This window comes from Tachypleus tridentatus, chromosome 2 (assembly GCF_004210375.1).
Source record: "Tachypleus tridentatus isolate NWPU-2018 chromosome 2, ASM421037v1, whole genome shotgun sequence".
NCBI classification, from domain to species: Eukaryota; Metazoa; Arthropoda; class Merostomata; order Xiphosura; family Limulidae; genus Tachypleus; species Tachypleus tridentatus.
This window is the reverse complement of record NC_134826.1, coordinates 32930190-32943166: the sequence shown is the minus strand read 5'-3', so window position 1 is coordinate 32943166 and position 12977 is coordinate 32930190. Positions and strand designations below refer to the sequence as shown.

The 12977-nt window shown below is 36.5% G+C and overlaps 1 protein-coding gene across 5 annotated transcripts in view; it reads left to right on the top strand.

The window, feature by feature from the left end:
- The window catches only part of LOC143240498 (vinculin-like), a 129321-nt gene that overhangs the window by 48174 nt on the left and 68170 nt on the right, over positions 1-12977 (top strand). For all 5 annotated transcript variants that reach the window (XM_076483049.1, XM_076483041.1, XM_076483037.1 and 2 more), the window contains exon 8: positions 308-500. In XM_076483049.1, coding sequence (XP_076339164.1) covers positions 308-500 — 193 coding nt within the window. The remainder of the gene's footprint in view (positions 1-307; positions 501-12977) is intronic.

The following is a 12977-nucleotide window of genomic DNA, read 5'->3' as shown; positions in this document are numbered from 1 at the left end:
ACAGTTTTCATTTTTGTTATTTTTCTTATGAGCAGAAAAGCATAATTCTATTTAATCTCTTCAAAAAATCTGTATACATGGTATTATGATTTCTCCAGTCAGCCTAATGAAATAATTATCTACTTATAAATTAGTTTAATTACGTTTAAGAGCAGTTTGAAACTTGAATTTAGGAATACCTGATATTATTGACACATTGAATTTTCTCAGTAAATATAATGGTATTTTCATAAATTAAGCATATTACATCAGTGTAATAATATAAATTTGCATAAAGCTTTTAATGTTTTTGATGGCATATTTTAAGGGCGCTTCACCTCAAGCCCAGTCACTTTCTAGAGGAATTGGACAGAAGCTTCGAGAATTGAATGGAGTAATTATAAGTGCCATTCAGAATGTGGAGAGTAGTGGCATCCAACAACCTGCTCACACTGTTGGGGGTCGTGTTGAGCAAGCTCAGCGGTGGCTAGTAAATCCAAGTTTTGATGACAAAGGCCTTGGTAAATTTTCTGTTCTTAGAAAAGTTTCAGCAATGTTTGAACAGAATAAAAATGAAATGTTGAATGAATGTTATTTTTATTGTGTAACTCTTTGGTTTAATTAATTCTACTGACTTCCTTTTATCTAGCCAAGTACAAGGTATTTGAGTAAGCTGACTTTAAATTGTATCTCTTAATTTATTAAAGATGTTGAATTGCCAATAATAATGCTTCCATATTGTTTCTGGTGATTTATATAATTATAGGTATTAATGAAAAATATCCACATTTCAAACATTACTTGTGTTATATCAGATTAATATAATTTAACATTCTCCTTCTAGAATATTCTACATTTTGTTTCAGAGCTTATGCTTCATTGCCATGTAATTTTGTCATAATTAATATGTTTGTCTCATTGGAAGGCCTATAAATAAAGAAATTTTAAATTTTATATTTTCATTATGCTAAGAATGATTCCAATAGATATTCTCATTCAGTATTGCCCTCTACATGCAAAATTTCTTTCACATGCTACAAGCCTTGAAACTCCAACCTACCCCATGATTAACATTATTTACTGCATCTTTGCCTTCCTCTGAATTTGGAAAATCAAACAAGTTGGTCACATCCACCTCTTCTGTCTTTGGAAATGTTTGTTTACTTATAGTTATTTCACTGTATAATGTGTTTAAAACCAATCAAAAACTCGGAATTTCTCTTGCACTTTACCTATCCATCACTTCTTGTTAGATAGTGCTCCAGTACAAAAGTTTGATATCGTTGATTTTATTTAATGATTTTCTTTTTCCAAAGAACTGCTTCACTGTTTCTGTTCATTTTTGCCTAGTTTTATCTTTATGGTATTTGACCAACCAATTTACCTTGGTTTGTTTAATTTTTTCCTGATTCTACTTTTCTATCTATTTTAGAGTTGATCATGAATTTGAAATTTTATGTCATGACTTCAGCTTCTATTCCTACTACTTCAAGTATTATTACACATGCTTTATATCACAGGGTCTAGGCTGATGATTTTTTCAACCATCATTTATTGAGAGGTTGATCTTTATATGAGTTTATATTTTTCTCTTGACAATGTTTGGTCTCCTCCAGTATGTGTTATTCAGTCTGTCAACCAGCCTTTCCCAGGCTTTTTATTCTCCAAAATCTAGGGACTAGTATCCTGTGATTGATCTGTTCTGCCTCAACCAATTTCTAGATCTTTTCAGAGTATTTATTATAAAATCTTTTCTTATCCTTTGATGGTCTTTTTCACCAAGTATGTGAAGGACCAACGTGTATGTCTTGAATACTTATCTCCATGTTCCCATTCTTTATCAGTCTCAATGCTATCTTTGGTTTGTGTACAATGGGTTTATATTTAATTTCATACTTTTTCTTTTAGGTGTGCTTCAGCACTCTATTTGTTTTGTTGAATGGTTAAGGCTTTTGCCCAAATTATGTACATGTGTTGTGCTTCTACAATGCAGATGACTGGTTTCTTTTAGATCTTTCAGAATGATGTCTTCTTGACACACTCATCTGATGTTGATAGAAGCAACTCGTATTAGTTGGATTCTCAATATGGAAATGTCTTTTCTGATTCCTACCCAGTATCTTCTCCACTTATGTATGTTTATCAACACTTATCTTATTCAGGCCTAACTTTTTCTACTTTGCATTTGATGAAGCTTTCAATTCTTCATGCATTTTTTTCTCCCTCTCTTTCTTCAAGTGAGATTATGTTGCAGTTGGGAACTTGGGCTTCCATGGAAGTCCCTACTTTTTCAGTCATGCAGTGACATTGAATAACCAATGAAATCTTGCTTGGGATCCCTTGGACTGTCTTTTTACTCTTATATATTTGACAATCTCCATTGAAGGTTGAACAAATATGAAACTATGCCGGGGTTACCAGTTGCTCCTCTTTGTCCATATTTTCATATATTCACTGATGTTTTTTCCAGTTAAGGGAGGCATGAGTCAGACAGTTGTCTCAAATTGAACAGTCACATCATATTATATCAACATCTTGGAACTTTTGGTAGTACAATGTGCTTTGGATAATTTATATGGAACAAACTCTTCATGATTTATTTAGGCAATTCCACTGTTACCTTCTATATCAGTCACCAGGAAGGCATCCTTTCTCATTCATATTGTGGTTGAACATTGGAACTACTTAATTTGGCCCATACACAGCAAATATGTCTCAGCTCATCATTTTCCAGGTGCTTTAAACATTATGGAAGATTGTCTTTTTTGACTCAATCAGATTTAGCCCAAATAGTTATCACTTGACCCTCAGGTTTGCCAGTGGCTTTGCATGTTGTGGGGCACCACTAATCTAGATGATTTTGTCAATTCCCTTAACACCAAGACATCTTTTTATTTTTTTGGTTTCCAGTTCCTCATCCATATCATACTTTGGCTCCTCTCAAGTGTAATTTTAGTCATCCATTCTACTTCATCTTAGGTTCTTCTGATTGCTCCATACTTGTCAGCACAACTTTGGTTTCCTCTTCTCCTACAGCTCTAAACTAACTTCCCATAATCTCTTCTGCTTATTTCATTTCTCCTCTGTCAACTTTGTTAACTAGTCCTTTATCCTGCTGTTCACATCTTTCAACTTCACATCTGGTATTTGTCCAGTATCTCAGAAGATATCCAAATTGTCAGCACATGTTGTTTCCCATTTAGCATGGCTTTTTTACTCTTCCCTCTTTGTAATTTATTTATGTAAGAGGAACATTTTCTGACATTGGTTTTTAAGCCAAAGGACTTCTTCTTAACCAACTCATTTTTTTCTCTTTATGGATTTCCTTACCTGGCTGTTTGATCATGGATCTTCTGTCTATTCCACTGCAAGATTTTGGGTGGTATTGTTTAACAATTTCCATGTTTCCAGGTATCATCTTGTGTTTTTCTATCTTACTATCTCCCTTGTATTGCATTCCTTTGAATTTGTCAACCCACCTCATCAGGCAGTTCTTTCAGTTTGGAATGCCAGTATTGTTCTTCACTGTCTCATACTACCTCTAGTTGAATCTTTGTTCTCCTATTCAGTGTATCACCTGTTTTTTAAAACTTATTTCCTCCTCCTTTTACTCTGTGTGCTTCATTGGTCTGAAATTTTTGCCATTGATGTTTTATGTACTCAGTTCTCTTCTACATTTGTTGTCCCTTAATAGGATCAATATTTCCTACCCAAAACTTTAACTGCTTGTGAAGGACATTCTTCATTTTCTCTTCTCTCCATTTCTCACCTGTGTTCATGGATTCTGATCTGATCCTCATAGGTTTCTTTGGCCAGTTTGTGCTGTTCATTGTGATGTTGCCTATACAATATCCTTTTCTTGTCCGTAATCCCATCTTATCGTTCACTGGAACCTTTCCTCTTTAACACTATTTTTCTTCTTCAACCCTGACAACTTGGGTTTGACAGGTTATTAAACTGGTCTATTCCTCCCTGTCTTCTTCTTCCTGCAGTATGTTCTACATGTTGTAGCATCAGATACAATACCTTATTTTTCCTTGCCATTGCACTTTTGTTGTTTGTCAGAGGAAATACTTCAGTTTGACATGTGAACATCTCATATTTTTATCTCTATCTACCTTCATCTGGTGGTGGTTTCTTCCTTGTTGGGGTACTACCTATTGCCATCTTTCAAACCTCTCCAACTGTGATGTGATAAGTTATCTTCCTTCTGTGTGTTATCTTAGCTAACAGTGGGATGTCCCCTTTAGATCTAGAATCCTGCTGAATGGCAAGTGTTGTCTGTTTAAGTATGCTACTCATCTGTCCATTTCAATAATTTGCACTGCACAGCTGACCATAAGTCATACCAGGGTACATTATTTGGCACCTAGTGACTTAGTTTTAGTTGTTCCCTATTCATATTGTGGGTTCTGGAAGTTGATGTTGATCAGTCATTGCTCTAGCCATCCTGTGGGATCTGGTTACTTGGGGTTTTTACTGGTGATACATGCACTCCAGCCCCTGTGCAGTCCTGTCTAGAGGATGATGTTTTGTGTGTTACACATGGCTACTATTGATATTCCACTTCGTAGGTGTTGGGCCTGAGAGGTTGATTTGCTCAGGGTAACTTGGTGAGGATTGTATGGGATATCTCACTGAAGTTGTTCTTGGGTGGAGGCTCATTCTACCAGTCATGATGTATACCTATGGTTAATAATACATACTGTCATGGTAGGGATATTCCACAAGAATACTGTTAAGTTCTCCTCTCAGTACTTTGTTTCTTCTACATGCCTATTCCAGATTGTACTAGCCCATGAACTTTTGTTAGTAAAGCAGAAGAGGATTGCTGCCCATACCTTCGATTTAATGGATAGGTATGCTGTTTTTAAAAGTAGAGTTTTCATAGTCCACATTGCATTGTCTCTGGTCTCAGTGCTACTTTAGATTCTCCACCTTATTTCTTTCCCAAGTTTCTTCCAGTGAAGTATGAGTGTCTTGCCACTTTCCACTTCCTAGCTGCTGGAGTGGTGAACTGTGGAAGCATCCTCCTGTATAGGATTCCTTTTATTCAGTAGAAAGTAGTATAGTGGTGTTCTGCCAGTGTAGATTGCATGAGTCCTCCACTTCCATGCAGTGGGTTCCAGAGGTTGATGTTACATGTCCATGTGCTCCAGTCTCTGTTCCATGCTACCTGAGGTATAATTTTGCACATATATCACAATAGTATATTCCATACATTTGAGTAGATCTGTCATGTTGCCTTTTACTTTTCAACTTGGGATTCCTCATCCTAACATCGACTGAATGCCAATTCCAGGTTAGTGGTTTTGGCTTAGAACTGGATCAGTCAACAAAAATCTTCTCACATGTGTTGCATATGAATCCACATTCTCCATTGATAACAGGATTTTGCTTCATGCACTTCACCTCCTTGCATTGGGACTCAGGGTTTGTTGCATGGATCTAGTTTGATTTGCCCCAGCTGTGTGGTTGCTTGAGGTGTTAAATGATCATCAATGTACTCTAACTTCTGTGCAGTTTTATCTACAGGATGATGTTTCATGGAGTAAATGTTATCCCTCTGGCATCCTACCTAAAAGAAGTTTATTACCTGAGGTTGCACATAGTGAAGTTGTTTCAAGTGGTTTTGAACTTTATATTTAGCCACAAAACTACAATATTGGTACATTCTTTCCTATCATATTTTGAATGTTGGTTTCCCAGATAATTGGCATTGATTGTTGATGTGCACACAGATATTCTGTTTATTAAATTGGTATGGAAATTTTATTCTTGCATTCTACTCAACTTAAGGTGATGACAATTTTTGCTCAATGTCACCTGGTTTAGAACAGCAGTTGATAGTAGATGTGGTTCTATGGTCTGTTGTGCCATAGCTACTCTATATCATGATTTGTTCCTTTTAATGTAAGCCAGCTCATACTACCTAATTGGGTGAAGTGTTACAGAAGTTTTGCTATCTTCCATATATGTTCCTTTACCAATGGGGGTTCACACTACATGGATGTTCTTTGGATACTTTACCTTTTTATTGTGTGATTTTAGCTATTTTGTAAGTGGAGGTATAGTATTGTATCAGAGTTATTATGTTTTACTCTGAAAATATATTTCTAATATGTTCTTAATTCTCACTTTTCACTCGTCCTCTCCACCTGAAGCAGGTGCTTACTTTCTACCTCATCTCAAAGAGATAATTTGGTAGAATCGATAGATGAAGTCACCTACGTCAGTAGGGTGTGTCACAATCCTATTGGTGGAGCATTGTCACGTGTTGATTTCCATGTGAAGATGTAGTGAAATATGTAATAATTGTTCCAAGTAATGATAAAGGAATATTTCTCTATTCGATTCTTAATTTACATGTTTTTGGTTGTAAGTGACTTGACATTTGGAAACCCAGTTTCCTTTGCATCAAGAGCGAAATTCTTAGGAATAATATTCTGGCACTCATATTTGCATACATAAAAGGATCTTGCTCATTTGTATAATTTATACTATAGTTGACTAAAACAAAAGAAAATACAAGCAACCTTGTTACTTTGTAACACTCACAGTGATTGTTATAGCATGTATGCATTTTATGAGTTGGCTAAGAGTTATTACTATTATGTTTGTTGTAAGGTATTATTATTATTAGACTTAGTAAATTTGTAAACATTACATTCTTATCTAACCTTTAGGCATTTCCAAGTTGTTGTAGCATCAAATACAATACCAGATTTTTCCCTGCCATTGCCACTAGGTGTGGATTCCTGTACGTGATGAGGGGACATTCCAGAGAAAGTTCTATTCTTTCAGTTTACCTCCTCTTGGATCTAAATATCCACTCATGTTTCCTGTGCATGGTCATGAAGGGGATGAGAGGATCTTGGTGGTTGAGGGGTCCAACCCTAACACACCACTTTGGTCTTCATTCCCTGTACACAGGCAATATTATGGTGCCACCCCAGGGTCAGTCAACTGATGCACTTGGCTAGGGTTGACCAAGTACCAGTATTGGACATTCTCAACAGGTGTTGTGGACATTGTGCTTGATGCTGGTGTTCAGGTGTAGTGCTGATGAAACTCTGCAATGTCATTGATTGGCATTGTAGTGTGTCCCCTTGTAGGGCTTCATAGTAGATGTGGTCAGTGAGAACTGAAATGTATTTCCTTTATTATGGATACCTCTATACTTGAAAAAATTAAGAAAAACCGATTATCAGAAAATGACCATGTATGGATGACTCCATCATACAGTCACCATCTCAGTTGGATTATGTACCTTGATTTCTAATCATGCACTCCTCATGGTAAATGCCTCCCTTTTTTATTCAAAAGGGATTAGAAGGGCTTGCTGGCTCCCCCAAGTGAGTAAGAAAGTTATGATCTTGGAATATTTTGGTGGAAACATCTTTACCACAACATACTAAACTCCTGAATTTCAGGAGCATTGGGGATATACCCATCAAAGTTACTCCCCATGCAACTTTGAATTCTTCCAGAGGAGTTATAGTTGAGAGGGATTTAAAGAACATTACTGAGTTGGAGATCCTTGCTGGTTTCTCCAGCCAAGGTAGTTCTGTAGTGCACTGATTCTCCACTTGCAAAGATGGAATTATGATACCTACTAATGCAATTATTTTGATATACACATCACCACGTCCACCTGCCACAAACAAAGAAGGATACTTAAATTGTAAGATTAGGCCATATATTCCAAACCCTCTCTGATGCTTTCAGTGCCAGAAATTTGGACATTCAAAGACCTCTTGTCATGGATCTGTAACATTTACTTGTTGTAGTGGCAAAGACCACAACACTCACAAGTGATAACTGCTGATACAGTTCCATTCCAGCACTTTTCTTAGTACAGAAATGACAGTTTGTGTGATGGACAAGTGAATGTAGGGTGGTACTACTGATTGATCAGCATGTGCTCACCCTGTCTTTGCCTCTTGACATCCCCATGGAGGCCATAGCCATCTGTGTTTCCTTGGGTCATACCATCACTGTTTGTTCTCTGTACATGTCTCCTGAAGAGATTTCTGATCAATCAGACCTTGATGCTCTCATTCAATAGTTGTCATCTCCTTTTTAATCCTGGGGAACTTTAAAGGACATAATCCCCTCTGGGGAGGTGCTTATGCTATCAGATCACAACCTTTCTTTCTTCAGTATTGGTGTTTATACTTATTTTCATGCACCTAGTTAGTCTTTTACTGCTATTGATCTCTTGGTCTGCTCCCCTCTACTATTTTCCCACTTTCATGGAGAGTTGACAGTTATCCATGGGGCAGTGATCATTTTTCTATCATTTTAAGAGAGACTAGCTGTGGTAGTCAATGCTACATGACCTGCATGCCCTGGTGGAGGCTTCACTGCTGTCTTGGAAGTTGATCCTGCTGTCATCTGTAAGCCATTAATAGATGACTGTGTGGCAGCATTGACTCACTGTATTGTGCAGGCAGGTGCTCAATGTATTCCTAAAACCTCAATACATTTTCCATGGTATTCTTGTCCATGGTGGAATCCTGCCTGCCACATGATACGGAAGACTCTTTAACTGCATTGCATTCCAGCAATCCTGTGCACATGCTCGGCAGGTAAGAAGTTAAAAGCAGAAAGTATCTTGAATTAAATTCACAACCAGCATCTCTTCTACCACTAATTCCAAAGTCATGTGGGACAAGATTCAGTAGGTTAGTGGGCAATATAATTCTATCCACTTTTGATCTTATTCTCTGATGACCAGGAAGTTTCTGATGCCCAGAACATCACTAGTACTCTCAGCAAAAGCTTTTGCTGGGTATCTAGTGCTTCTGCTTCATCCTCCACCATCTTAGCTGTCAAGACTAGGGCAGAACAGTCGCATTTTTCCTTTCAGGCTGATCATCTCTATGACTATAATCACCCCTTTACACTGGTGGAGCTCTTCATCGGTCTAGCAATACATCAGTGAGACCTGATGATATACACTATGAGACTGCATCATCTCTCTCCTGCTTCTCTTGCTATTCTTCTGGTTGCTTTTAACCAGATATGACAGGAGAATGTTTTTCCTGATGTGTGGCACCAGGCTATTCTCCTACCTTTCTCTTAAACCAGCAAAGGATCCCAAGGTTTCTTCAAAGTACCATCCAATTACTTTGACAAACTGTCTCTGTAAGACCTTAGGGAGGATAGCTAATACTCATCTTTTTTGGTTCCTTGAATCAAACAACCTCCTCTTGCCCACCCAGTGTGGGTTCCAATAACAGCGCTCCACCATCGACCACCTGGAATCAACTTGAAACGTTGATCAGAGAAGCCTTTCTCAACCAATAACATCTTGTGTTAGTATTTTTTGACCTTGAAAAGGCTTATGATACTACGTGGAGATATGGCATTTTGCAAGACCTCCACTTAAATGGGTTTTTTGGCCATTTGCCCATTTTTATTAAAAGTTCATTAATGGGCAGGTGATTCCATGTTGGTGTGGGTTGAACACTTTTTTGTTCATTTCTACAGAAACTTGGAGTCTCTCAGGGCTGTGTCTTGAATGTCACACTTTTTAGTTTAAAGATTAATACCATCACTGGACATCTCCCTCTTCCCTCTTACTGATGCAAGTGGGCTATGTGTTGACAACTTCCACATCTCATGTCAGTCATTGAACATGAGGTTTATTGAGCAACAGCTACGGACTGCCGTCAATTATTTACTAAAGTGGACCACAGAAAACAGTTTTAACTTTTCTTTCTCTAAAACTGTTTGCATGCACTTTTGATACAGTGGGGTATTAACCCCAATTCTGAACTCCATGTTTTGAAGTTGTGCTTACTGTGGCCCCTGAGGAAAAGTTCTTGGGGCTTATCTTTGACTGTAAGCTGACTTTTATATCACACATCAAGAAGCCACGAGTCAAGTGTACAAGAGCACTAAACATCCTCTGTGTCCTTTCTTCCATGTCTTGGGGAAGGTATCGATGTTCTTTGCTAAAGATATATTGTGCTCTCAGTTGATTGAAACTGGACTATGTGTTTCTGGTCTATGGCTCTGCTAGGACCTCAACATTGAAGATGCTGGACCCTGTTCATCATCAGGACTTTGGCTTTGCACAGGGGCTTTCCACACTTCCCCAGTTCAGAGTTTGTACACAAAGTCTCATGAACATCCTCTAAACCTCTGCCGTTTGCAATTGTCTTTACTTTATGCTTCAAATTTTTATTCTTACCACAACATCCCACCTGGGGTTTTGTTTTCCTTCCTTGATGGGCCAAGCTTTTTTAGAACAGATGATCTGCTATTATTCCTTTTGGCCTTCATATCTGGGTGCAGTTGGATGAATTGAGTCTGTCCTTTATTGACATTGCTGTACCCACTGGTCAGCCCATCCTGCCATGGCTTATTACCAAGTGTGATCTTACTTTGAGTCATCTGAGAAAAATTGATACTCCCAAATGGAATTACTATTTTTTATTTGCTGAATATCTTTTGAACCATACTTCCATTCCCATTTATGCAGATGATTCAAAATCAAGAGACTCTGGGCTCTGTCATGGTTTGTTGTGGTTTGGTGGTTGCACACAGAATCCTCTTTAATGTTTCTGTGTTCACTGCCAAACTGTATGCATTTATCTTACCATGGATCACAAAGAAGCTAAGCTGTACTCAAATTGTACTATTTGTACTCACGAGCTTAGCTGTCTACTGGCACTGGAACTGCTTCACTTTAGTTCTTATTCTGTTCTCGCCTATATTGAAAACCGACTGGCCAATTTATTTTTAACATCTATTTCTATCCAGTTTAACTGGATACCAGTCTATGTTGATATTTGCAATTATAAGATTGCTGACTGCAGCTAATTCTGTCTGCTTGCTGCTATCAGTGCTGTGCCTGTTCCATTCATGGACTCTAGTCCTGTATTCAAGGCTTGGCTCTGCATTGGCAGTTGACTTGGAGTGAGCAGCGTGATAACAATCTTTTCCGGATAACACCCTCCATTTGACTTTGTCTGTCTTGTTTCCATAAGAATCAAGGGGAGGAAGTTGTCCTAACTGGACTACACATTGGTCACAGTTTTTTAGCTCATTGTTTCCTTTTATCTGGAACTGATGCACCAATGTGTGGTCTGTATGACATTCAAGTCTCAGTAGCCCACATTTTACTATCATGCCATTGTTACGACTCTGAATGATGGTAACTGACATGTTTTATCCACAGTTTTACCCCTAACACTGGACAGTATAATTAGCAATGGTGACACTGTCCACCTCACAAATGTTTTTAATTTTTTGAGGGCCATTGGCCTTTTTAATGCTATTTAACTTTTTAATCAAAAATTAGACTTTGTTTTGTTTTAACATGATTCTTTTTTACAAGTATTAATAATTATACTTTATTGTTAATTCTTTACCAGTTGTTTGGTAGAGGTAGCCTTGTTGCTTTGTGTCATGAAATGCCAAGCAACCAACCAACTCTGCCATTGCACCTCTGTTGTCTGTTGCAGGAAATGCTTTAGTTTGGCACACTGACAGCATCTTATACTTTTATCTCCAACTACCTTCATCTGGTGGTAGTTTCTTCTTTGTGGGGGTACCACCTATTGCCATATTTCAAATCTTTATTTTGAAAGTTTCAGTTTATACCTTAAAATGTGGTGTTGTTTAACCAAATTTCTACTGTAATTAATCCTTAGGTATTTTCAAGAATTAGAAGATTGTATAGGAATAATTATATTCTAACCAAGCTATAGGTGCCACGTTCATTGCCAACAACTTGTTTCAGTTAATTCAGAGCTCTTTACACTGGTTAGAATACAACAAATACAGCAGTTGTCAGAACATTATTTATATAAGTCATTGATACAGTAACACTTCTATGGTGTTAATGCCTTTTATGAGCCAACAAAAGAAATGATTACAATTGTTTATCACATTTTAGCTGATTTGAAGAACTCTTAATCTTGAGAAACAAATCATTGAAAATTAAACTGAGAAATATAGTTGTTGGAATACTGTTATTATACACTCTTATAATTCTTGAAAATTCCTGAGAGAATATAGTGCTTAAAAGTATAATAGGCTTGATAATAATGTTGTATGACAAATTTAATTCTAAACACTCACTGTAAGCTAACACTAAACTGAAAATTTCATAATGGTATAGTTACCTTACATACCATTTATTTATAGATTTAGTTTTGGCTTCCTTTTCTGTTAAATGTCAAAAAGTCATTATTCCAACTATTATCAGAGGCAGATATCAGTCACAACTCATTAACCATTAAAATGTTTCATTTGGATATATTTGCTATTATTAACTAATCATAAAAGTCATTTAAGTCAGATGAGATTATCTTATTGGTATAATAATAAATGACATTGGAGCTTCTAAACAAATCTTCATAATGTTGTTTCCAAGGAGAACTAATGTCATTAAGTTATTTTTTGGTGTATTTGAAGAGTATTTATTGATTCTTCAGAATCTGCAAACCAAAATGTGTCTGCATTTTAATAATATGATGAAAGCTATACTGTGTAATGAAAAGCAAGTCAAATAAGTCCTTGCACTGAGTACTGGCATTAAAATAAATCCTGATACTTTGTACTAGTACAATTTTACCTCTGCTTTATAAACACAATTGTTATTTATATTATTTAAGGTTGAAATTAATGATAATTGTTTCAAAACAAGAAATGTTAGATATATGTAGTCAAATCAATTTGTTTATATCTTTCAAATAATAAAATGTTTTATCCTTTTTTATAAATTAATCAAAACCATTTGTAATGAAGTAGTTTAGAGATGCAAGGTTTCTAGTTTAAAAATTAATGTAAATATATTTAAATGAAATGTGAGAGGTAAAAGCTTATGTTAGAATTCATAAAAACCTAAAGATAAACTTATCTCTTTATTTCTGTAGCTTGAATACAAATTATAATTTGAAGAAGAAATTAAAATTTTCTGCTCTTTTACCTAAGCTGTTGGAAGAAATTGAGAACAAAAAATACTTTGAAAGTTGTTTGTT